We start from the raw sequence: 27,170 nt of genomic DNA, 5'->3' as shown, positions 1-27,170 counted from the left end.
TTTATTGTCTCTGAAAACCCACTGGAGAATCAGCTGTGAGTTGGTTCCGACTTGACAGCACACAACAGCAACAACAATGGAAAGAGCTTTTGAGTTAGAATCCCTTAAGTTAAAAACAAACACCAACACAAACCCAGAGCTTCCCAGCTTTCACCGCTACTTTTATCAACTCTGTCTCCCAGAGCATCAGTAGAATAGGAATGGTGATCTTGACCAGAAATGGGCTGTTGCATGACTTTCACAAATTAACATCCATAAAAACTAGATCTAGACTTGGCAACCAGTTAGCGAAAGTATCCCCCCAAACCCCCCAACTTCGTTCTCGTTTCCCTTCGCTTCTTTCTTAAGTCTTGCAAAAGCGGGCACAATATTAGGAACACAAAAACATTCAAGAAATGTTTGATTAACAAATTGATCAGTACTATGAAGCAAACAAATAAATGGATAGTCATTAGACAAAGTAACACGAGGTCAAATGTATTGGTCCTATTTTTCAATTATATATGAAGGGCCGATACCTATCGTGGGGAAATATCTATTTTAACTAAGGAATATTTTAAGATTGTAAACTGCCATTTTCTTTGAGCCCGTATCTCAACCAGGAAGAAGTTGCAGAATAAATATTCATGCGAGAAATCCCATCACTCTTCTCATTCATTCCTTCTTATGCAAGTTATCTCTGCGTCCACCTTTCTTTATACTATGGTTCACAGAAAATTCACATCACACACTAAATATAGTATAATTCTGGCTACTTTATTAAATTCAACCCGAAGCAAAATTATTCTATAGGTGTTCTTTTCTAACTTATGCAGAACAAATCCTGAGCACTTCTTTCTCCAAACAAGCTCTATTCTTTAACTGAGAAATATAAACATAAAATTGACTTTGTCTTCTAAGTCCTTTGTTGCCACATTTAAGTTTAGGAGAAGGGAGTAGATACCATAAATATTAATGAGGTCACTGGACCAAAATCAAGCTGAGAATAATATCTAGGTCCTATGAGCAATTATGAAATCTATGCACCAGGGATGATGTTGGACATAGTAGAGACCAAAGAGGTGAGAGGATTAGAGTGAAAGTCAAAGGGAATTTTCAGTAGAACCATTTTCACCTTGTGACTTTTGACCTTACTGTCCTTGTTGCTCCTTTTTCATATATTTGGCAATTCTCTGGGAGAAAATATCTTTTGCCTGCATTAACTTTCCAGCTAGTGCCTCAACTGCCAAAGCAATGGAAGTTCCCCCTAGGGTTTTGAGCTCTGATGGCCCAGTGGGTAAGGTGTTGCACTGCCAACACAAAGGCATGTGGTTCAAAGTCACCAGCTGCTCCTCAGGGCAGTCTCCTCTCATGCAATTTACAACCTCTGAAAACTTGCTGCACAAGTTTTGACCAGTATGAGTCAGTTCCAACTCCATGACAATGAACATTAGTATGAATAGAAACAAGCCTACAAAGACAATGATCATTAATTATCATAATATGCATCCATAAAACTCATTTCCCCCCATGCTTCCCCATTCCCTGGTGGTGAGTTAGGCACCAACTCCTTCAGATCACACAGCTACAATTCAAAGTTTTACAAAACCTCACAGGATCTAAGAGGTCAATGTAGTCCATGCTCCTAAATCTACCTAAGAAAAAAAGCTAAGCTTTCGGTAACCTAAATAGTAAAACATTATTGGTGTCCAAATAACTGTTTCCTAATTTTTATAAACCCTAAGGTGCATAGAGTGTGCCTCCTGATACACAGAATGATGATTAAGTAACCCCTAAGTTTTCTCTTCCCACATTACACTACCCCAGATCTTTTCCTTAAAGGGCTGTTGTTCATTCCATTAAATATTATTAATGATCTTTTCTGCGCTTTTTTAAATTTTCCCACAGTCTTTTCCAGCTAATTCTATCAGAGTAGTGTCAAATATTAAATCAGTGCCATCAATTTGGTTTCTACTCAGAGAGACTGTACAACAGAATGGAAACACTGACTGGCTCTGGGTCAGCCTCACGGTCATTACTGTGTTCAACCTATTGTTGTAGCCATTCTATCAATTCATCTCGCTGAGAGTTCCTTCTTTTCCCATAACCCTCTACTTTGACAGGCATGAAGTCCTTCTCCAGGAATTGACCCTCTCACCCCAACAAGAAGTCCAAATTCTGAAATATGTGTGAAAAACTCATTCTATCCTCACATCTCAAGAGCATTCTGTCCAGATTTGTTCATTTCTTCAGTCCATGATACATTCAATGTTTTTTATGGTGTCAATCTAGAGATTAAGTTGCACCTGACCCAGGCCATGGGCTTCATAATTACTCTATACATTAGAGAGGCTAAGGCTAAGAATGACAGAAGAATTGATGTTTGTGAGTTGTAGTGTTGAGAAGAGTGTTGAAGAACTCATGGACTGCCAGCAAATAAACAGGTCTGTCGTAGAGAGGGGTGGAATCAAGTTGCTCCTTGGAGACATGGATTTTGAAGCTCAAACATTAGAAAATCCTTTGTATTTTACATGAACATGGTGGCCAAGATACTCTGAGCCAGTGCTTGGAGAAGGACATCATGCTTGGACGTGTGGAGGGACAGCACAAAAGAGGAAGACTCTGGATGAGATGGATCAACAGAGTACCTGGTGTAATGGGAATAGGTGTGGCTGTGACAGTAAGATTGGTCCAGGATAGAGCAGCATTCAGAGCTATTGTGCATAGGGTCACTATGAGTCACAAATATGAACAGCAAATAGCAACACCACCACTACTACCATCATAATGTAAAGATGTAATAATTCAAATATCAAACAGAGATGGAGAATTACTTTTCAGTTCATGCATTTATTTTCAACGTAACACATTCTGGTACTCTGCTTACTTAGAAATAAATAACAAGGTAGTCTCTTACCAAGTGCTCCATGAAGGCTTCCAGATCACCTTTGGCTGTGATTGTGTGCATCACTTAACCCTATCAATCAAATCAGTGCTAAACTATTGCTGATTGCTTTATCACCTTCCAAGAAAGACATCTACCATAGCAAAAGATCAAGTAATGTTCACATAAAATACAAAGGATTTTCTTTTTATCCGGAGTTCTTCTCCTTCTAATCTATGCTGAGATCTCTTGGTGACCTCAGGAGGGATCACAACATGGAGCTTGGAGTAAATAGGGTCCACGTGTATTGTGCTGATTCCAATTACTGTCCTCTTTAAAGAAACATGTAGGTACCTCAAAGAACTTAGCAATAAACCTCTATATCCAAGAAGTTATTGATCCTTTCCTATCACTTAACCCAGATTCTCTAGCAATGGCTAAAGAACATCTCTTCAATAAATTAGGCATGGCTATGATGATGATCACTAGTTCACACATAATACTTCAAGACCATCTCATGTTTGATCAGTAAGAAGAATTCTAATTCTTGGTATCAGAAGTCTTCTCTCAGTCCATCGAGGGAACTAATATTTTATGAACCCTTGAGAGAGAAAAAGTGAAAGAAAGTGTTATACTAAACATAGCCACAAAAATCTGACTTCTTGGAAAGAAATTAATTTCAATGGTGTCCTCAGCACTCATAGAGATCATTTCATTAACTCTAACAAATCCACCCCTCCCAAGGTGTCCTTTATCATCTGTCTCATGCAAAGTTCTACTGTGTTCATTTAGTCCATAGGAGACATCTGCATGAGATCTTTTCTATTTTAAAGTTAGTCTTTCTTTCCATACTTAAGTTGCTAGAGTTATCATACCCTCAGAGAGTCACTGTTATGACTGAATTATTCAGATACTTTTGTAAGCACTTTACCAAACACCATAACCGGGAAATCTAGTAGGCAACCTTCTAGAATATTATTCTTGTGGATTTTTTTTCATAAAAATATTTCACATTTTGCCTTCTAGAGCTTACATTACTAATCATGAAATATACTCTTAGCTCCACATGTGATGACATGAAACTCCTTTCTTTCTTTCTTTATTCCTAATACTTAGAAAATGTCTTAAGAATTCTCCTTTCCCAGCTTTAAAAATACATTTCTAAATCAGGGATTAACAAAAAACAGCTAATGAGAAAATGCAGTCAGCTATCTGCTTTTGTTAATAAATTTTTATTGGAACACAGTCATGTCCTTAAGTTTATGTATTGTTAAGGCTACTTTTATGCTATAATCAGAGCTAACACCAGAACCATATAGACCAAAAAGTCTAAACTATTTACTATCTGAGCCTTTTCAGGAAAGGTTTTGCTAGTCCCTGTTTTAAATAATAAGGAAAATTAATTGTGTATTCGGGATAATAACACAAGCAAAAAAGGAAAAAAGTCTGACTCAAGCGAATCATTTGTCACATCCTCTCTTATAAAACATTCTCTGAAATAAGATGCACAGAAGAGATCAAATACTTAAAAGACATACCTAAATATTCTGGAGAACAATATATCTTCTTAATCAAAAGAAATTTTGAATTTGTTGCTTTGGGAACAGTAAAATCTCAAATTCAGTGCCAGCCAAATAGAATGACTCAGGGTCCATAGAAAAGGGAGAGGGAATGTGATAGAAGAGATGGTCAGTGATAATAAAATTAAATTGAAAATATTTTTCCCACTAACAGGGAATATTTTTTACCTACAAAACTAAAAACTCAAAAAAAAAAAAGAAAAAGAAAAGAAAACTAAAATCTCATTGGAACTGACTCCAATCCATTTGTAGCTGATCCTCCACTGGGTTTCCTAGGTTGCAAAGCGCATGGAATGACATTGCTCTTTCTACTGAGGAGATACTGGTGGATTTGAACCACCAGGGAGGTGTGGCTTTTGTGTTGGTCACACCAACTCTCTGGACTGTGCCTCCAAGACTCCTTACAAGTGTGACTGAATAGGCAATGATTTTCACTGAGACTATATTTGAATGGTGAAGAATGGTGAAGAATGGCCGAGCTCTAGCTAGGGAACAGCCCAGATATCTAGTTCCACTACTTAACAAAGTTAAATCATGATACTCCTGTTGCTGTGTGCTATCAAGCTGGAACCAACCCATAGCTGACCCTCCAGCAGGTTTTCATAGCCAGTAAATCGCATAGGAGAAGATAGCCCATCTTTCTCATGTGGAGTAGCTGGTGGGTTTGAACTGCATGGCTTTGGGTTGGCAGTGCAGTTCCTTACCATTAAGCTACCAGAACTCCCCCAGGATACCCCTAGATATACTCCAAGGTAAAGTCTTACATAAAGAACTTGCTGTTATGAAGGGTTTGATCAAAGCAATTCAACCTCCATGTCAATCTGACTGGCAATCCCAAAGCCATCAGTGAACATCACAACACAGTCATGATTGGCTTGGTCCACACAAAGTTGATCTTCAAGATTTGTTTTTCATTTACCGCCAGTATTTGAAAATGGGGAGATTTTACTGAGTTGTTATTGTTGTAGACTGCTTGGCCTTTTTCAAAAGCACCCGGGAACTCTATGTATGCTCACATTCGGTAGTAGTGTCTCTTGAACATTTCCAGAATCATGTGGCCCATCTGGAGCACAGGTACTGTCATTCAATCCACTCTCAACCCTATTGTCTCCCCACTGGCCTGAGCTAAGCAGCAAGGGCTGTTCCCCGCCTCCCTGATAGGATCATTTTCTTGCACCTGCCTTGCACTTCCCTAAGCTATTCGCTCCGTACACATCCTCAATATTAAAATCAATCTATTAATTATTTCTACTTAGATAAGAACAGTAGGGGGTTATTTTTATATTTTTCATTCCCAGGATCATAGGAACACTTTCTCCTTCCTCCTGGGTCAGTGACCATCGATATAGAGACACAAAGCACAAATATGCTTTGTCAACAACCTATTTGATAAGGCAGTCCTTACCCTCATAGCCCACCACTATGGACATTTCATTCTCTTGGGCCACCTTCTCTTAATTATTCACACTGATAATGTCTGACTTCTTGGACCTGTTAGCAGTGCAAAGATGCTATCAGGAAACTTTTAGTGATGAGGTACAAACTCTTTAGGTAAAGAGTCTTTCCCTATTGGAGTTGAGGTATCCTTCCTATCCTATAGGATAAACTAGAAGAAAGGTGTCATCTACCTCTTTTAAGATGTTTGATCTTAGGTGATCTCTGAATTGGCTCTAGTGTCCCAAATTTTGAACAGCTGTAGGGAAGTATGTTGTTGTGGTTATGTATCATAGAGAATGGACCCATAGCTGACCCTCCACTGGGTTCTCAAGGGCAGTAAACAGCAAAGGAGGAGACTGCCCATCTTTCTCCTGCAGGGCAGCTGGAGGATTCAAACCACATACCTTCAGGTTGGCAGTGCAGTTCCTTACCACTAGGCTACCAAAGTTCCCTAGGAAGTATGTAGTGTTAATAAATATATGAAATTTCCTTTTCACTGTTAGAGAAACTTATCAGGTTCCTTATGAATGTAATGTTCATTCTGAAAGAAGATAGAACCCATCAGGAGCAGAATGACAATGTTAGAGGTGCACCCTGCCACATTCTGCTCCCACCTGGCCTCCTTGTGGATGAGCCAGCCCTGGCCTGAAATGCTGAGCCGTAAGACCTATGAGAGAAGGGTGTCCACTCGACAAATAAGGAAAAATCTGTCAGAGGTCACCCTGCTCACAGCCTCACTTATGGAAGTTGAGGAAGCTACACCAAAAGCAACTTTTTATGTAATGGAAGCATAAACATTCCTCTTTTTTCCAAGTACATACTAATTTGTGTGATTTGTGCAAAACTGCTGTCTTTATCAATGGTATGATGGCAACATTGAACAGGCATATTAAGCGCCATACATAGAGGCAGGCTCTCAGTAAATTCATGTTGGCCATGAAGATGTCGATGATGATGGTCGCAGGAATGGTGGGTGGGTGACAGCAACTCTGGGCCCAGAGTCTAAATGCTGGAAGCAACCCTGGGTCTGTCTTGTTCACTTTGCATGCCACCCCCAGGGAGCCACGTCAGTAGCAAGACTGTGCTTTTAAATGAAACAGTAGAGTTCAGCAAATATTAGGCATGCAAGTGGGCAGGAGTCCCTTCCACACAATGGTGTGAAAAACAAACTCATGTAGGATGAGGTTGGAAAAGCAAAACTTACAGAGATGCTATAGGAGCATTGGAAACAGACTTTTATTTAACAGAAACTTACACAAACTTGATACAAACCCTACATTATGCAAAGCTTTATCACAATTCTACACGTCATAATTTATGGGAGTTGGCTGGAGAGTTGGTTATTATGAGAATCGTTATTCGCATTTCAACAAGGGACATTTTCCATTAGAAAATGTCACACAGGAAAGGGCGACAAAATGATACTCTTGGTAATCTCCCACACCACCCCAGCCCCCCAGGACTGGCCTTGAATGGGAAACCTAGAAGGGTCGCTAGCAGGCTGTACCTACACAAATTGCCCTTTTCCAAGGGAGATTCTCATGCTTGGAACTATTTCAGTAACACTGTGATTCAAGGACCTTTTCTAACAAGAGCAGCCAGTATTAGATCGTGCATTTACTAGAGGACTTTGTTTAAAAGTGAGGGACACTTGTAGCATGAAAAGGTGAAATGGCCTTGTGAGGAGACCAGGGTAGAACCCAGTGGCCAGCTGGTCAACCCAGCTTCTTCCCCAGGCCACAGACACGATGTTGAGTTACATTTCTCAGGCTATAATGCTTTCTTTCACCCACTGGACCATAAAAGGACATGTTAGAAGACTCACCTTCCTTCTTTGGCCCCCACTAGAAACCAAATCTGAAGTTTCCATCATTCAAGCCTGTCTTCCTACCCTTGGGGACAGTCTTGGAGCCTCAGGCACCTCTAGCCACCTAGCCAAAAGACAAGTCTCCAAGTGAGCTCTAGACGTAGTTAGGTGCCAGCTATAACATCACCTCAGATACCATTTCTTTTCCTGCCCTTTAACTCATTTTCCCCCCTTTGTTCCATTATTTAAAACAAAGCTGCCTGTGTTTGAATCCATTAAACTTGCAGAGGTAGATTCAATCAGTTGATGGAATTCTTTTCTGAATTCGGCCTCATCAGACATGATAACCAGGAGGCATCCTCCTTCGCTCAACATTCAGTCAGACAAATGGGGTTTGCCTGAGGTAGGGGAGAGAGTGCTGGGGGAGGGAGCCTGCCCAGAGCCTTTGTGGCTCATTTATTGCAGTCAAGTCTGAACACATCATCCTTACCAACACTTCCCATAGACTGTCAAAGAAGGAAGAACAAAAAGAAAAACTGATCAATCCTCACCACATCCAACTCACAGAAAGGCAAAACCACCTAAAGCACATACATGGACAGCTCCTTAAAAAGCCTGAGAGAGCAGAGCAGTTCTTTATTTTCTTATTTAAAAAGTTTGGGTATTTTTTCTTTAGAGTTAATATTCAGTCTTTATTTGCCATTAAACACTCTTTCTGATTTCTCGTCTTCACAAAATGGTTTTTAATTTTTGAAGTAGAAGGGTATTTAAACAAAAATATTGTGCAACATCAGCACCTTTTCTTTTCCTTTTTAAATATTGAAATAAATAAAATAGCTCTTTTTTTTTCTTTCCTTTTTTCAGTTTGTTTGTGTTCAGTTCTTTCTGTGGCAGGGCAATTCCAGTCTGACCTACGTGCTTTCTCACAGACACACAAAAAGAATGCAATGAAGAATTTGTAAAAAAGGAGGGAAAAAAGTAAATCTTCTTATTGCACAAACTTAGGCCATTCCGGAGACGCCTCTGAGCTGAGCTGTGCTGGAGGGCTTTTCACAATCCAAACGCCTGTGTTGGCTGAAACACACGCACAGGAGGGGGCCGGGCAAGGAAAGAGGAAGAGGAAGAAGAGGAGGAGATGGTGATGGTGGTGGTGGTGGTCTTAGCAAGTCGTCTTAGCTTCTTTTCCTCTTCTTCGGAAGTCGCTTGCTTGAAGGATGCCGGAGTCCCCAGGCCATAGAGTTGACTGCAGAGGGAAAGGCAACGAAAGATAAAACAAAAAACAACAGCACAGAACAACTACCTAAAAACAAAGCAAAACAAAGATTAAAATTATGGGGGTGGTGGAAATGAAATGGTTTGAAAAGGGGTGAGGTGGGGGTCGGGGGTGGGGAAGGAAAACTGCCAGTTAATTGCCAGGCTAACGAGGCTGTGTGCGGTGACACCAAGCTAGAGTTCCCCACGCCTTGAGCATCAGCAGCACGAAGTCAGCCCCGAACAGGGCAACTGAGTGACACAAGGAATAGAAGGAACATGGTTGGCCTTTCAATTCCTGGGTGGCTTAGTAGCAGGCAACATGGGATGTTAACCAAGTGTCTTATTCCCCATCACCCTCCAGCCTTCCACATGGGCTCTAAACAAACTGGAATCTTTTCCCTCCTTTTTTGCAAGGTGCCATCAAGTTGATAACAACACACTGTGACCCCACATGAAAGGAACAGAACTACCTCACAGGGTTTTCTGCCTTGTAATCTCTGTAGGAGCAGATAGCTCTTTCTAAAGTGGAGCTGTGCGGTGGGTTAGAACCACCCATCTTTTAGTTAGAAGCTGAGTGATTCATTGCGGCGCCAATAGAGATCCTTTAAGATATTCTAGAGAGGACTATGATGATGACATCTTTCTTTCTGTCAATTAGGTAAAAAATGGGGTCAGGTCAGCTGCAGCCACAGAGAACTCCAACTGAAGCTCCATCTTGCACGTGGATGAAAGGACACCGTCCTCCACCTAAAGTGATGTCAGAATCACTCCGCAAGAGAACCAAGCCCAGAGACCCATTCCAGGCCTCAAACAAGCAGACCTGGGGCCCGGGGGCTGTCCGTACCAGGTGGGCCCTGCAGTCTGGATGGCGCCCACACAAGAAAGAATTAGCTCTGAGCTGAAATTAAATCTATTAAGTCACTTTGGTTTCTGAAATGAAGTGGCTGGTGCAAAAAGCAAGCAATAATACCAAGTAAATAAACCCAAACGTTCATACTTGACAAGTATCACAAGTAGTTCCTGAGGGCAGAGACAAAGCCCACTAACACAGTGCCCAGCTTGAGTCAAGTTACGTGCCCAAGAAGGAAGAAATGAAGAGGGGGCCCAAGTGGACACTGCGCCCACCTGGGGAGTGGTAGGGGGACGGTAGGCATGAAGTGACAAAGCAGGAAACTGGGCCTTTTTAGCCGGGTTTAAACCGCTGCCACGGCCCTCTGAGATCAACGCAGTGACTAACAATGGGCTCAAGGATATCAGAGATGGCGCAGAGGATATAGGATAGGGTTAAGATTCTGCCTGTTGTTTACAGGGTCATTATGAGTTGTAGTCACCTCAACTACAGCACCTTACAACGTCAACATCGCATCCCACTGTCCTGTTTTTCTGCTCCAAGCATCCCTCCTCTTCCCTAGTGCTCCTCTCCTCTTCACCCAGCCACCTGCCTGCACTCCCTTCGCTGGACTGAGAAAACCAGTGTGGCCTTTCTCCTCACCTCCCCTAGACAACCGGCCAGTGTTCTCCTGATCCAGTCAGCCTTCCCTCCACTGCTGGCAGTCTGCACCTCCCCTCAATGTCCCGGTCCCCTTCGGTTCAAGATGTCACCTGCCAGTCTGTTTCACAGTCATACCCTCAAGCAAACCCTTCAGAATTTCTCAAATTTCCAAACATGACTCATCTACACCTACTTCTTTTTAAATCCCCTCGAAAAAATCTGGTTAACTCCCCAACTTTGTACTCTTAATATCTATTTTTACTTTTTTGTCTGTTGGCTAGCGAGTTGCAGGCTAACAGCTTCACAGCCTTCTCGATTCTAAGGGGCTTAGGTGTCCATTCTTCTGCACAGACCTTCCCTCTGTCTTCATATCCTGATCCCCCCCACCCCCTTTTTTCCTTCACTATCACTTCACTGCCTCCTGGTCTCAACTGCCTGCATCTAACTTGATCTATAGATCCTGTGTCCAAATTGGACATTCTCAACCTTCCAACAATGTATAGAAGAAGGCACTAAATCCTTCCACTGACTAGTTCAGTAATGTTACCCAGTTCTCAGTGCATTTCAGTAGATACTTATGGCTTGCTGGTGCAGGGGACTATCTAAAGGATATGAAAGACATAATTTCTGCTCTTACAAAGCACACCATCTGCTTGACAAGATAGACTACCAATAATTTTAGTATTCCATGAGAAGCACTAATCTAGTGTCATGAACAAAATGTACAGAACAATTCCTAGGTATGTTTCCAGATTGCCTTGTGTTTGGTTGTGATTTTTTTCTGGGGGGGGCAATTTACATTATCAGATTTGCTGTTCGGTTCAGCTCTGTCTCCATTCTCTCTGACCACAGAGATTCTTACCTACAGAGAGAATTGCAATGTTGTTTAGAATTGCAATTGTCAGTGAAAAGTCTTTCACTGAATGGTTTCCTCCACAAAAACACCCCTGATCACTGTGGTGCACAGCAAAAATAATCCCATCGTATACTCACTAATACCTCTGAGTTGTGGTGTTTGAGAAGAAAATGGTAAGAGAACTACGAGTTTATCCTGGAGAGGGTTAAACCAGGCTGCTCCTTGGACACAAGGATTCTGAAGCGTCGTCTGACATACTTTGGGCATGTTGCATGGAGGGACCAGTCCTTAAAGAGGGACATCATGCTTGGGAAAATGGAGGGACAGTGCAAGAGAGAAAGACCCTCTATGAGGTGGATTGATTCAGTAACTGGGGTAATGGAGAGTCGCACAGGATAGAGCAGGGTTTAGGACTGTTGTACATAGGGTCTCTATGAGTTGCAGGCAACTCGAAGGCATTTAATACAAACAAAAACATACTCATTAAGCCTCTTGACTATGTTCCTTACCTAATCTGTCCAACTAGATTCCAAAGAAATATACCAGTCAGTAAATGGATATTTCAAAAAATCCAATGGTCTTGTGTTTCATTTCATCCTATTCTTCACAGGTCCACACAATCATACACACACTTTAGTTACTCAATCCCAGTCCCAGTCAGACTCAAAATATTCCCATCCGAGGTATCTGAAAATATTAGATTGAAAACTCAGCTGAAAGAAAGGATACAGGAATAATTTCAAAGAGGCCAGATGTTCAGATCACCAGTAATGGCATACATATCATGTATCCCTTGATATGATGTACTGAGCACACAATATTACTTCTGTTATACTCTTACAGAAGTGTATAAACTGATTAATCCCGAGAACACATCATACAAGTTTATAGCACAAGACTTTCTAGGAAACAACTGACCAATTCCCTTTAAGAGTATCAAAGTTAAGAAAGACAAAGGAAGAGAAACAAAGGATTCAGAACAACATGTGACTGAATGTTGAATCCTGGACCCACAGAAAGGACGTTAGTGAGACAATTGGCAAAATACAAATAAGGTCTATAGATGATCATTTCACACCAATGTTCATTTCCTAACTGCGATAACCATACTGTAGTTATTTGGGGAATTCTGATTGGAAGGTATGTGGGAATACTTTATACTATTTCTGTCAGTCTCAAATTATGTCAAAAGTAATTTTTTTAAATGTCTGAATCATTGACTGAGGGCCAGTGTTCAGATACTTTGAAAATTAAAAGTCAATACATTTTAGCTAATAATTCACTTCTGACAAAGATATTTCCTATTTTTCAACTGTTTCAGCAATCGAAAAAGCAAAAATTGTTTTTCCAATACTGTTATTTTGAGCAGTAAGAAATCATTTTTATTAAACTTGGCCATAGCATATAATTCAATATTTTAAGCACTTAAATATGTAACCAAAAGAGGCCTGAGTGTCCACTCTCTGCCACAATCACTTCTTTTCACCCCTCACCACTAACTACACTGGCCTTTTAGAAAGCTCAGCCTTAGCTCTTTGGGAAAATTCGTGAGGATTTTGAACCTCACTGCTTCATCTCAACATGACATAATGTGATAATGGGTTTAGAGTTTTGTTTGTTTCTTACAACATCAAATATCAACTCTAATCCAATGGGGCTTTCAATGAAAGACTTCAAAGTCCTTTCCAGATTTTAATCAATAAATCATCAAATTGTGATCATATATGGCCTGTGACCAGGAGCGAATGGTCCTTGGAGAAGGCCATTATGTTCAGAAGAGTGGAGGGACAGTGCAGGAAAGGAAGACCCCGGATGAGATGGATTGCTACAATAATTAGGGCATTAAGTGTGTGAGAGTCAGTGAGACTGGCTCAGGACAGGGCAGGCTTCAGAACTATTGTACACAGGGTTGAGTTGCAGGTGAATCAATGGCACATTAGAACAACAACCACATGTATTTTGATGAGAGAAAAACATCTAAATCCTAGGAATGAAGGAACTTTGTCAGAGACTCATGAAAACAAACACAATGGACAGCTGAGTATAGATCTTGGACTTTTTTAATTTCTATTCTAGGCTTCTACTCAACAGATGAGAAATGCTTTGTTCAGAAAGCACACAACACAAATAACTCCACTTTCAAAGGCTAAACAAAATCCCCTGTGGAAAACATCTTAATACATGAGTCTGCTCAAACTTTAAGTGCATGTTCAAGATCATATTCATCAGATGTAACAGGAGGCATATTGGGATGAAATTAATTAATTTTATTCCACCATGAAGTGCAAACCTCCAAACAGCCTTTAGTTCTTTCCCAGAGTAATGATCTTGTGATCCCTCAAGTGCTATATAAAGGCACTATCAGGCTGCAGCCCATTAGGTGCAGAGAGAGATGCAGAGTAAGCAGGCTGACTTAAAGGGATACTATTGATGTGAACATCATATTTTCTATGAAATCCTTCTGTCTAAAATATCAGCAGCAAATCTCATTACTGACTTTTAAGGGCCTTTAAAAAATTAAATGCGTACTTCTCACTGCCAGTATTATTGTAATTGTACGATCTAATCTCTACATAGTTCTAATAACAGATATACAAGATTAAAATGTTCTAGGTAGGAAAACAAAAATCACATCGGCACTAGACACTTCCACCTAAACAATGCCTCACCACATCCCTCAGATGTACGAAAATTGTAGTAAATTCAGAAAATTCTACATGTTTGGTTCTCTACTTTGGGACTAGGACTCTAAAAATTAGGGGACATAACTGAAGTATTTCAGGGAGGTGTTTTATGTACTTGGAGCAATAATGTTTTCTTTGATATCTACCTTCATTTTCTTGTAAAATCTGAATTGGGACTGCAGACATAATCAAGCCCTGTCCAAATGTCTTCTGGGTTTGAAAGTTTAGAACCTCAGTCTCACGAGAGAATTCATAAAACTGGCATAACTTATGCAAAATGGATGATTCCGGAGGACATTATGCTGAGCAAAATATCTCAGTCACAAAAGGACAAATATTGAATAGGGTCACTTTTGTAAAACGGGACTAACATCAGGGTTGAGGGAAGACAGAGAAGGAGGGGATGAATGATGTATACTGCATTGAAACAGATGAGGAAGAGAATTGTTTGAAAAGGATATATGATTGGGTATTATTGTCATGACAGGAGTCCAGAATGAAGGCTGCACAGTAGATTGGACTTGAGGGGAGGGATTGCATAACAATGAAAGAGTTTTACTTTTCAAGGAGAAGAATGAATTGGGGTGGGGGGAAGGGATAGGGAGAAAAGTGCAACTATGAATGACTAGAAACACTAAGTCTCCACAAACGTTCATTAAAATTAATTTTTTTTAAAAAAACTGGCATAAATGAGCTCTGGTGGCCTAGTGGCAAAAAGGTGTACTGTAATCTCAGAGGTGCACAGTTCAAATCCACCACTGCTGGAGAAGGAGGAACAATTTCCTCCTGTACCAGTCAGATCTGATTTGATGGTACACACACACACAAAATAACAAAACAAAATTAAAAAAAAACTGGCACAAAAACACAGTTCACACAAGTCATGATACAATGATTTGCATCCTAGTAAAGTAAGTAGCATTGAAGGTCTTAACAGCTGTGAGCAGTCATCTAAGACACAGCCATGGTCTCTACTTTCCAGGAGAAAAACAGAAGGGAACTAAGCGAAACCTCTGAGAAACAAAAACAAGTCTACAAGAGCCACAGCCTCAGCTAACTTGAGACAAAATAGATTGTGCCTACAATTATTACTGACCATTCAAATCAAGGTCACAATTGGGTAAAGATAGGAGAAACTCTAGAGAACTTTTTCAAAGGGGGTGGCATAGATAAACAAACAATAGAAAACAAAGGACTTCCTGGGAGTGTCATCCAGAGTCTTTAAGTCTAGTGCTGATCCTATTCTGAGATTATCCTTTAAGAAAATAGCACAGTGATGACATAACCTTGCTTGCTGAAACTGAGGAGGACCTGAGGCATTTGCTGTCGAAGGTCAAGGAAATTAGTTTTCAATATAATTGAAGCTCAACATCAGGAAAACTAAGATTCTCACTACTGGACCAAATGACAACATCATGAAAGACAGTGAAGGGATTGAGATTGTTAACAGCTTTCAGCTTGCTTGGCTCCACAATCAACACTTTTGGTACCAGCAGTCAGGAAATAAAAATATGAATTGCACTGGGAAAATGTGCTGTCACAGACCTGTCCAGAGCAAAGATGCCAGTGTAGAGACAAAGGTGCACCTGATCCAGGCCATGGTCTTCACAATTACTGGCTACACATCAGAGAGCTGGACAATGACTAACGATGACAGAAGAAAAATTGATGCCTTTGAGTTATGGTGCTAGAGAAGAGAATTGAACATACCATAAACTGCTTAGAGAACAACAGATCTGTCCTGAAGAGGGTGAAAGCAGGCTGCTTGTTGGAGGCATGGATTTTATAGCGCTATCTCACCTAGTTTGGGCATGTTGCCAGGAGGACTCAGTCTTTGGAGAAAGATCTCATGCTTAGAAGGGTGGAGGGTCAGCACAAGAGAAGATGACCCTGGATGAGATGGATTGACTCAGTGTCTGGGGTAACGGGGGTAGATATGTTAGAGATAATGAAATTGGCTCGAGATAGAGTGGGGTTCAGAGCTGTTGTACATAGAGTTGCTATGAGTTGCAGGCAACAAGATAGCATATAACAACACAAAAGTTATTACCATAGTATCACTCTTCTACTTAAAAAAAAATCGGTATGAGAGCAAAATACCAATGAGTTATTCAAAATCGAAGATGAGAAGGGATAGAGATACCAAGAGTACTGGCAAGAGAATAAACTAAGATGAAAGAGAATGTTGAAACATTGTGATAGAATGAATGTCCCTGAACAATTTATGTGAAAATTATCAACTGGGAGTCCAACTTGCTGTGTAACCTATCACCAAAAACTCAATGGAGTAATATTTTCTTAAAAAATAAAATTAGTATCAAAAATGCTGACTGCCTGCACAGCTTTGTGCCTGATGTCTATGAGAAGGATGTCTAGAAATGATTGTTAGAGAAATGTGCAAATTTCCAATATGAAGTCTTATGTGTACACATGTATAAAGATTGAGAGAGACAATCAAATATATTTTACCTAATATCTTCTGTGCATTCATATACTGAAAGCTACAGGAGAGTAATGTTAAAACTATAGGCTCTAGAGTCAGAATTCCATGAAACAAAATCTGACTCCTTGCTAGCTTATAGAGCCTTCAGTATACAGTATTTCTTAAGTATATCACCAAGCTTGAGCTTCATCATCTTTAAATTGGAGATAATACTAGTATCTAGCTCATGGGGCAATCATCAGAATTAAATGAGATATTCTAGGAAAAGCCTTCAATGGCTGGCACATGGATGTTGGCCATTGTTATCTAGAGAAAGAGGATAAAGATACAGTACCCACTAAGTTTGGAAACTCAAGCCAACCAGCTTTCCCCTCCCACAACTCTGCTTTTACGTCTTTCATCTTAAGCTGTTTGCCTCCAAAGCAATATTCATTCCAAACCCTCAAACTTGTTAATTTTTTTTTCAACTGAAAAGTATAAACTTGATCATCTTTAAAGTTACCTACAGTTTGTGGTAGTTTTTGAAAAATAGTATGCACATTTTTAGTCTGTCACAGGGTAGGACAACTTACTAAGACAATGATAAGTGATATTATTATTCTCACAACAGAGAACATAGACATCAACTACTTCCAACAAGGGAAATCTAAAATCAAGCTCTACTAGGCAAAAATAAAGTAGACAAGCACTATCTATCCTCAGAAAAGTATTTCCCTGCTGGCTTGCCATATTCAGAAAATTCTACACTTCTTAGTTCTCCTGCAGGACCCCAAGCTAGAGGCTACGGTCACATCACCTTTTATAATTTGTTTCAATCATATGGATTTTTTAAAAAAAAAAATCAAATTCAAAAGCCAGCTTTGAATTGAGAATTTCAACTCGACAGATTTCCAATGACAGTGCACATTGGTTGAACATAGTTTGTGTTACCATGGAAGCTCAGGTTTAATCAATGAGAGGGAATAGTAACGCTCAGGTTTCATCAATGAGAGTGGGTTAGAGATCACCCAATATCTGAGTCAGTGGAACAGGAACAAAGTGAAGGGATGGAGAATGATAAAGAGTGATTGTATCTCTTACGCAGAGACCATCTTAAGCATATTATCTTGGCCTTTTCACACATATGAGCATGCAGGAACTTTACAGCACTGGGATTTGATGCCAGGGTTCCTAAGGACAGGGGTGCACACAGCTTAGGCAGAACATCCTAAAGAACCCTGGGGTCGTTACTTTCATTCTTTCATGACTGAGTCTAGCACCATCTCAAGCAGGACAAAAGCAGAAGCCCTTGTGGTCTCAGGCTATCAGGAAAGCACAAACTGGTGCTTTTGTGCATTTCTTTGTGTGGTATTTGCTTTTGGTTGGTTGGTTTGTTATTTGACTGAGTGGTCCAATTCATGTTGAACAGCAAAAGCTGCTATCAAAGCAGATCTATTCAAAGAGCCTGTTGCCAGGGCAGCCACTCAAACCCTCTAACTCAAGCCAAACAGCTGTACCCATGTCTCTGGGCCTGTGCTTCCATGAATGCTGGAGGCTCTGGCCCTACCCTGTGGTGACCAGAATCTCCAAACAGCAGAATTTCGTGTTGGGCCTAATCAGGCATATTTAATCTGGACTCATTTCTTTGCTATAAAATCAGGACCCAGAGCACAGAGTACCATCCGAGGCATGCAGCTCCCTGAGGCCACATCTACCTAAATCCAGCAGCCAACTCCTACCACAGCCAACTCCAACCTCCATTCCCTGGAATTCTAGGCTTAGTCAAGAGAGGGAGAGTTAGCCAAACACTTCCCCAGCCACCTTCTCCCATAGCTGAATTCAGAGCCAGAGCTCACCATTCTCCACACAGCACTTCTCCCATGTTCTAAGCAAGCCTCCATCCCCACACCTGTGCCCAGGTAGGCATGCACACAGGCAGCAGAGGGTGAACACATGACACCTCCACAAGCCACTCTCACACTAAGGGGATCAGAACTCAGAGAAATGAAAGACAAATTGGGGGGTAGGAGTGGGGAGGAAAGTAAAAGAAAACGTAAAAACAAACAAATAAATAAAAAATGATGGGTTTGCCCTCTTGGTTAGACATGGCAGCCAAGACATACCTTTTGAATGGGGCCACGCAGCTCTTGGTTCATGGGACTGCCAAATAGGTGGACGGTCTTCTCTATCACCCCGGGGGTCTTGAGCCAGTATTGCTTTGGTTTATTTCAGGGGATGCTATTGGAGACATAAAAAAAGTGCCTGGCGGGCACTATAAAAATAGAAGCAATGCGGGAGACTTGATCATCCCTCAGGCATTTATCTATTATTTCAAACAAAGGGAAGGGAGGGAAAATATACTGCAAAGTATCCTTCTTTCTTCCGGGAGCGTGGCTTTGGGGTGTTTCGTCATGGTCACGGCCAAGTCAATGATGCTCTGCTTATATTCCATTTCTGAATTTGAAAGATGCTCTTCACCAGGTAGAAAGTGAGAGGGGAAAAAAACCAGCTGCAAGGAGCACAGAGGTGCTGATGTGCTGACGACGAGATGCTGAGGAGGTGGCTGCTGGTAGGGGCCTGGCTGCGGGTGGCCCAGGACTTCTCTAGAACTGTTGACATTCTCACAAGCAAAGGAGGAGGTTGGAAAGGCCAGGGAGGAAACACGGGAAGGGGGTCTGCTCTGGGGAGCCCCAAACTTCATGGGGTACAGAATGTGCAATCACCTCCCTGACTAGACTTCCTTAAAACAATCATCCCCCCAGTGACATTCTTCTAAAAAAGTTATTCTCTCAAATTTCCTTTCTCTTGCTTAAAAGAAAATAAATAAATAAAAAGAAGTCTGTTTTTTCTAATAATAGCTAGAATGTTGTTGTTACTGTTGTGTAGCATCAAGTCAGAACCAACCCATAGCTGACCCTCCAGCGGGTTTTCAGAGGCAGTTAATCACACAGGAGGAGATTGCCCATCCTTCTCCCACAGAGCATTTGGTGGATTTGAACCACATGCTTTCAGGTTTGCAGTGCAGATTCTTGCCACTAGGCCACCAGAGCGTCAACAGCTAGAATATATAAATAATATATTTCTTTAATATTATTGGGTCTTTGTTTCTCAACCCAATAGTCCTTCTCTCCATTTTGCCAATAAATAGGAAAACTGAGGAAATCAACTCTGCTCATGTCGAAAAGCTTCCCTCCCCCACCCCCAAAAAGATACTCTAATTTCCCATTTCTTTCCCCTTTCTATAAAAAGTAAATAGTACATCCATCTCTCCTTGAAGGACTCTCATTCGGTCCTCTGTTTCATTCTGTTTCAGTAGTTTGTGCTTCTGTTGTACATACCCAGAGAGAGGGAAGGGAGGAGGGGATGCGTGGAGGATGAGAGGAAAAAGAATAAAGGGGAAATCTAAAATTTTCTTTCATTTTAAAAAAAAAACACCAACCAAAAACATCAGAACCAGAACAATGACCAAAGTCAGAGGGTGGTGGCAAACTGCCCCAGAGTCTGTTCCATGAGTTTAGCAACTGCCCTTTTTATCTGCTGTGGGCGAGCCCCTGCCACCGCGGCGTCCTCGGCAGGAGCGAGGCTCATCCAAATCGTCCTCATCAAAGCCGTGGAAAGTTGACGTGTCACTTTCTGATGTGGAACCGAATAAGTCCTCCGTGGTGCGAGCTGCGGCCGCTGCCTCCTTCTCCTTCCTGCCTTCTCCTCCCAAATGAGCTGACATGTATGATGAATATATCAGCACATGGGTTAAGCAACAGACATCATTATTAATATTCTTAGTACACTATTACCATGTTACTCTTAATAGCAAAACTGAAAACCAGTTCACACACTAAAATGGATTAACCAGGTATGTCACCTGGTGACAGGGAGTTGGGATAAGGGGACAAAGCAAATATTCCCAGGGAAGACAGCTTGCCCTCCCCCAAGCAAAGGCATCATCAGCCTTATAATACACATGTGCACAGCTTCTGACAGTGAAAGATTCAACCAGGATCTTTCTTCTCATCCAAATGAACCCATACAGACGCACTCTTGCTCAGTCACACCCCAGACAATGATTTTCCTGGGTAGTTTTTAAGCCTGGCTGGTATTTCTTTGCTGTTTCCAGTAGGTGCTTCCTTGAACAATGTTGGCCCCTCGCTTTTGACAATCAGCTATACAAAGGTGCTACTGTCAGATAACCATTCCAGGTGGCTAAGCCTCCATTCACTTTATTTTTATTTTTACCCGCTTCTAATCCCATTCTTTTGATACCCTTTCATTTCTGCCCTGACACCATGTAGTTCATTTGCACTGAAAGCGAAAAGAAGTTGGAAAGTCTGATAAATGGTAAGGAATAAAGGAGCCTCGCTTTTTAACCACTGGAGGAAGATTTGGGGGATTTGCACACTCACACTCACAAGTGTGCAAACATACTCATACACATATAGATAGATGCCAGCCTCTAAACATGCCCATGTCTTAATGACTTGGCTACTGAGTTCAGAGAGTTGTCAATTTCACTTCAAGCACTATGAAGATGAGAAAAATAGGGTAAGGAACTCCCAAAAATACATTATCCTGAGATGAATAAAATTCAAGTATCAAATTTTTTCCCCACTCTAAAATAAAGAGTCCCACAAATAAGGTGATAATTTGCTGTTTATAGCACAATTTTAGACATTTCACTTTCTACTCACAAACAGGCTTAGTGGAGGAGACAGGGAGGGAAGGGCAGCTCTTCTGAGCTCCCCTAAAAGGGACTCAAGGGAGGCCTTACAGAAGCATTTGCCCACCTGCCTTAACAAACACATCCCATGGGCTAATGCCACCTGTTTATTCCCAAAGTACCAACTATTTCAGGAACATCAGAGTTAGGCCCTGACTAACATGATTTGCCAAAATTAATTCTCAGCAAATGTGAGGAGAAAATCTAGGCTGCTATCACATGGCCCCAAGTTACATAGCAGACAAAACCTGGGAACAGAAAGCTGAAGGAAGACAGCAAAAGCTATGATTTGGGGAGACCAGGCGAACATCTCATGAAGCCCCATAAGTAAAATTGAAATACCCTTGTGTTTGTAGGAAAGGGAGGAGAGAACATACAGTGATTTTTGAGAATTTTGAGGTTTCCCTCTCTAGTTTTCCCTTGTCCCAAGGAGTCCATAACATTCTATTTAGAGTATCACTCTGCCAAGTGACCTTGCTGTAAAGACTGTGCCTGATTCCTTGTTCTTTCTTAAAACACCCAAAAAACTAATGCCACTTATTTCCTTTTAATTATCTAAAACCCACGATGTCTAGTAACACATAGTCCCTGACTTCCAAGCTACCATGAGTATGGTAAAAAGTTCAACACATTAGATACCATGTCTGGAAAGTAAGTGAATTCATTAAATTGTATTTAAGCAGTCACCCAACCAGGGTCTTCGGGAACTACATGATGAGTTTTGTCTACAACAGAACGGGAGTCTTTTCCTAATTACTGATATTCCAGGAAAATCAGTCTTGAGCCCCAATCAACTCTAATATTCTAATATTTAAAAAAGAATCTAAGGTTTAAAGACAAGTAAGGGAATAACTGAGCAGTTTCAATCAGGTTTGGTCATCTTGGTCTTTCTTTGGAGACTGAGAGTAGAAAAGAGGCTGGACAGGAAGGTGAGTGGGACCAGTAACCCTCACTACTGGAACTGACCCCTCCACTGGACTGTGTTTCACCAACTAGTCAGTAGTTACTAAGAATAAAGATAAGCTTGGTGTTCTCTTTCTTCTTTGCATTCATTGCTCTTCAGCTTAATTATGACATGAAAGAGTTTAAAAAATAGATAGCATCAACCAAACATGATCAACCAAAAGCAATGGTTTGGTTAAAAGCTAATTCAAAGACCTGAACTTATTTTAAGAATGAATGAACCAAGATTAAAGTATCATTTAATCTTAGATTAATAACAGACAAAAAAAAAAAAAAAGGTCAAGTCCAGAATCACCCTCGAGAGACATCTGCCCATTTTTCTCCTTGATCTATCAGGGTTCCTTAAAACATCTCTATATGAGAAAATGGAATGAGTGGACAATGGAGATGGAGTTTATGACTCTATCCAGGAGCCCAGGTGTCTCCTGACTCCCACAATTCAACATGGGCTGTCCCTTCAATATTCATGTTTCCAAACTCTTCTCATTTGTCCCCCGCACCTCCACAGAACTAACACATCTTTTTGTTACACTCCCATCATCCACTGTAAGAAAGCATCTAGCCTGTGTCTCTAGATATTTTCACTTTTTCTCACTGTTGTTTGCAACAAGACACACAAAAGATATATGCACCTCATAGCAAGGCCAGAAACAAAATAAAAATGTCTCCTTGGCATTTTCCCTGGGCATAACTTTTGGTTCGTGAGGCCTAAAGAAGGGAAAAAAATATCAAAATGCCAAACCTCTCACCATGGGAAATTACTACCATTTTCCACTCTGCCTTTTCTCCCTCCCCAAAAAGGCAAAAGGATGCAGATGGAGCAGGTCCTCAAGGCCACACTCACCAGAACGTCCACAGTCTGCACAGGACACCAGCTCTTCGGGTCTCCCGCTCTTCTTGTTCATATTAGAACCCCCCAAGCAGAAGTCACAGTAGTTATTGGGTATGACGGTCCCATCCGGGCCTTTCTGGGCTGTGGAAACATAAAGAAAAACAATTGTAGCCTTGGGCCAAGATGAGTTCCTACCGCTTCCACCTCTCCTCCCACAGTGTGGCAGAATCTGCTTCAGAAAGAACACGAAGTTTAGAACTTACAAGCTTTGTTCCAACAAACTTGCTAAATTGGGCTACATGTTTCTTTATTGGTTCAATAGTAATTATGTCTTGGAATTCATCTAGAGGTTAGTGGAAATTTCCAATATTTCCCAGCCCTGGATTTTTGCAGCAATTCCCTTGCTCTTCTAATTGTATCCCAGGGTGAGTAAACCATCTACAAAATTCAACTAGTCAAGCGAACTCCTCAGTATTGAGCAACACTAAATGGCAACCGTCCACAAAGGGGCGACTAGAGGGAGGGAGAAGAGTCAATACCTGGACCTTGCCCTTGGGAAAGATGCTCTTGTTTAGGAGATATTCCTCCTGTCCCTGCAAAGGAAAACAAAGAAGCACTGATAGATGATCATTTCCATAAAGGAAACTGGAGATACTCTCGAGAACTTTCACGAGCATCTTGGTAAATAACAAATGTCTCTGCTGCTTAGTCTTACCGCCCCAAAGTCCCAACTCATGGGTCATAAAAAGTACCCCCAAAATGAAGTTAGTCTATAAAACCCCAGCACCTGGAATCAGGACTACACCCAGGTTTACCCACCACAGCTCAGAGCTCATATCAGAGATGAGGTGAATGAGGAGTCCGTGTGCACAACTTTGGGCTTCAAAATTTTGTCATTGAACGCATTACCTCATAGCCCACCATGCTGAAAGTCTCTCCCCCTTAAGCAAACCCAAAGACAAATTCTAAGACATGGTCTTAAGAAAATAAAGCTTTACTATCCACGTGCACTTAAATTCTCCAATTCTAGAGACTGGATCCAAGCCATGGACAGGTACTTTGCATGGGAAAGAAACATCTCCATTTTTCTCTGTTTTTCTGTCCCTATTGTGGACGTATCTTTGTTAAACATTCCACAGTAAGCATTAATGCTCTCTGATTGTGCCCGAGAAGTTAAGTCCATTTATGGGATCAGCCTTGACTACTATCTTCCTGCTGCCCATGTCCATACATCTGCAGCTATCTTTCATTGTTATTGTTGTTGTGTACCATCGAGTCCAACCTTACTCATAGCCGACCCTCCAGGTTTTCAGGGGTAGTTAATGCATCAGAGGAGATTGCCCATCCTTCTCCCATGAAGCAGCTGGTGAATTCAAACTGTGTGCCTTTGGGGTCAAAGCACAGCTTCTTACCATTATGCCCCAGAGCCCCCTAATCTTTGATTCGTCACAGGCTAACATTAGCCAGGATCCCATAGTGTAAAAGGAAGCAGATATATGTGCACAGAAATACCATCTAGACAGAAGTGATAAACAGATTCACCCACTCTAATATGATTCCCTCTGGCCTTCACTTCTTCCTTGCTTCGGCTTTGCCTCCAAGAACAGAAAATCTTACCTTTGGAAGGCAGAAGACAAAAGCCTGCAGAATTACATTATAGAAAGTTAATCCATTTATCAGTTGCTGTTTGGATTGTTTAATCAGTTTCTAAGTCACTGATTTTCATCTTCAGGGAAGCAGAACACTTTCTGCAAGAAGAAAAAGTGTTTGCCATTTGGAGGAGACAGGAAGAATCAGTCACACCTTTTGAACCTGTTGAAGGTATGTCTTTCTTCTTCATTTACTGCATTTTAAAGAGATCTTCACATACTATAGAATGGTTTTGCAAATAGATTCAAAATACTTTGATATCTACAATAATTTAAAAAATATTTATTCTGTCTATAAAATCCTCATTGCTCAAATCCATACGTATTTCTTTCTTTTCATTCATTCACCAACTTAACTATTTTTCTTACTCTCCTATGAAAATCCAAGTATGTCTAAGAGACAAAAAAACTGAAGTGTGTTTTCATTAAGAGATTATCATGGAAATCTACAAGAGTCAAAAGCAAGGAGAGGTTGTACTTAGGTGTTGCAAAGTCAATTTCAACTCATAGCAAAACTACATATAATAGGGAAAAAAATTATATGCCTGGTCCTGTACCATCCTTACAATTATTGCTGTGTTTGAACCCGCTGTTGCAGCCACTATTTAACCCATCTTATTGTGGGTCTTCTTTCTGGCTGACCATCTGATTTACCAAGCATCATGTTCTTCTGATCCCTTCTGAAACCACGTCTAGAACATATGAGACAAAGCTTTGCCTTCCTCACATCTAAAGGATATTTGATTGTATGGCTTCCGAGACAGATTTGCTTGTTCTTCTGGCAGTCAAAATTGTTTACCAGCATCAGAATGTAAAGGTATCCTTTCTGTTTCCTTATTCAAGCCCAGCTTCCATATACATATGAAGCAAATGAAAACATCGTAGTTTATGTGTTAGGCACCTTAGTCCTGAAAGTGACATCTTTGGGTTTGGTAATTTTTTATTGTTTGGGTTGGTTTTTGTGTGTGGGATTTTTCCCCCCTTTTGTTCATATATATCCTTGTTTTTGAAAGCAGATTTTGCCCAGTGCAAAATGTGTTGTTTGATATCATGGCTTCTGCTTCCATGGGCATTGATTGTGCAGTAAAATAAAATGAAATTCTTGACAACATTAATGTTTCTATTTGTCATGATGTTGCATATTGCTCTTGTGTGCTATCAAGTTGGAACTGACCCATAGCTGACTCTCCAGTGGGTTTTCAGAGGCAGTTTAATCACACAGGAGGAGATTGCCCATCCTCCCATGGAGCAGCTGGTGGATTCAAACTGTATGCCTTTGAGATTGCAGCACAGTTTCTTGCCACTAGGTAATATGAGTGACCTAGTTCAATGAACATCTAGTTTCTGAAAATTCTCTATTTTCTTTATGTTTAGGTTTAATCCATGCTGAAGGTATAATCTTTGATCTTCATCAGCAAACACTCCAAGTTCTCTACTCTCTCCACAAGCAAGGTTGTGTCATCTTCATATCACAGGTTGTTAGTAAATTTCTCCCAGTTCTAATACCACATTTTTCTTCCCGTAATACAGCTTGTCAAATTATTTGAATCAACACAATGAAAGGATACAATCATGACTCCACCTTTCCTGATTTTAAACTAGAAAGTATCACCTTGTTCTGTTTGCAAAGCTTCTCTGGGCCTAGGTAAAGGTTCTACAAAAGCACAATTCAGTGTTCAGAAATTCTCATTCTTTGCAATGTCAAATTTGTTATGATCCATGCAGATGAGTGGATGTTGGGGAGGGAGGGGTTTTTTTGTTGATTTTTGTTTTGTTTTGTCTTGTGTTTGGGTTTTTTTTTATAGTCAAATGCTTTTGAGTAGTCAAAGAACACAGGTCAGCATCTTTCTGGTTTTCTCTGCTTTCAGATTCAATTTATCGGACATCACCATTGATATCCCTCATTCAGCACCCTCTTCTGAACCATATGGAATTATTGATAATTTCTACATTTTGGTAGGGTTTCACTTTTCTTTGGAATGGGTATGAATATGGATCTTTTCTGGTTGATTGACCAGGTAGCTGGTTTCCAAGTTTCTTGGCATAGAAGAATGAGCACAGCACTTTCAACAAAGTATGTGCTTGTTGAAATAGCTCACCTGGTTTTATATCATTTCCCAGAGCTTTGGGGTTTTGTCAATACATACAATGCAGCTTAAATGTGCCTCTGATGGCATACTGTGTTATACGTAGCACTCCTGGCCAGTTAGAAGTTCAAATCCACCAACTGCTCTACAGAAAAACGAAGGCAGTCACTTCCCAAAAAGAATATTTACTGCCTTAGAAAGCCAATGGAGGATTGCTATGGAGTTGGAATTAACTCAACAGCCATGGGTTTGATCAGTATACCTTGCATTTTTTCTCTTGCCATATCATCAAGTTTTTACCATGTGTAACAGTTCCTCCTACTTCCTGAAATGGTGAGGATGACCAATTCTCTTTCAGTACAGTGATTCCGTGCATTCTATCTTATTTTAATGTTTCCTCTATTGTTTAATATTTTACTCATCTCAACTTAACCCATTAAGTCAGATCCAAACCAGAGCTGACCATTGGGTCTGAGGCTATAAGTAGCACAGGAGGAGATTACTCATCTTTCTCCCGGAGAGCCACTAGT

General features: G+C 40.8%; 1 protein-coding gene across 2 annotated transcripts in view; it reads right to left on the bottom strand.

Annotated features, from left to right (window-relative positions):
- The window catches only part of DPF3 (D4, zinc and double PHD fingers, family 3), a 389,049-nt gene that overhangs the window by 37,385 nt on the left and 324,494 nt on the right, over window positions 1-27,170 (bottom strand). The window contains exons 8-9 of one of the 2 annotated variants that reach the window (XM_006884718.1): window positions 22,917-23,045; window positions 19,449-20,112 (exon numbers count right to left, since the gene is read on the bottom strand). In XM_006884718.1, coding sequence (XP_006884780.1) covers window positions 19,910-20,112; window positions 22,917-23,045 — 332 coding nt within the window. In that variant the 3' untranslated portion in view covers window positions 19,449-19,909. Of the gene's footprint in view, window positions 1-19,448; window positions 20,113-22,916; window positions 23,046-27,170 lie in introns of those variants that run through there. The other variant, XM_006884717.1, reaches the window with a different exon arrangement.

Source organism: Elephantulus edwardii, unplaced genomic scaffold (genome assembly GCF_000299155.1).
Source record: "Elephantulus edwardii isolate Elephantulus edwardi_28Jun2011 unplaced genomic scaffold, EleEdw1.0 scaffold00037, whole genome shotgun sequence".
NCBI lineage: Eukaryota > Metazoa > Chordata > Mammalia > Macroscelidea > Macroscelididae > Elephantulus > Elephantulus edwardii.
The sequence above is the reverse complement of the archived record's forward strand: the minus strand, read 5'-3'. Positions and strand labels throughout refer to the sequence as shown.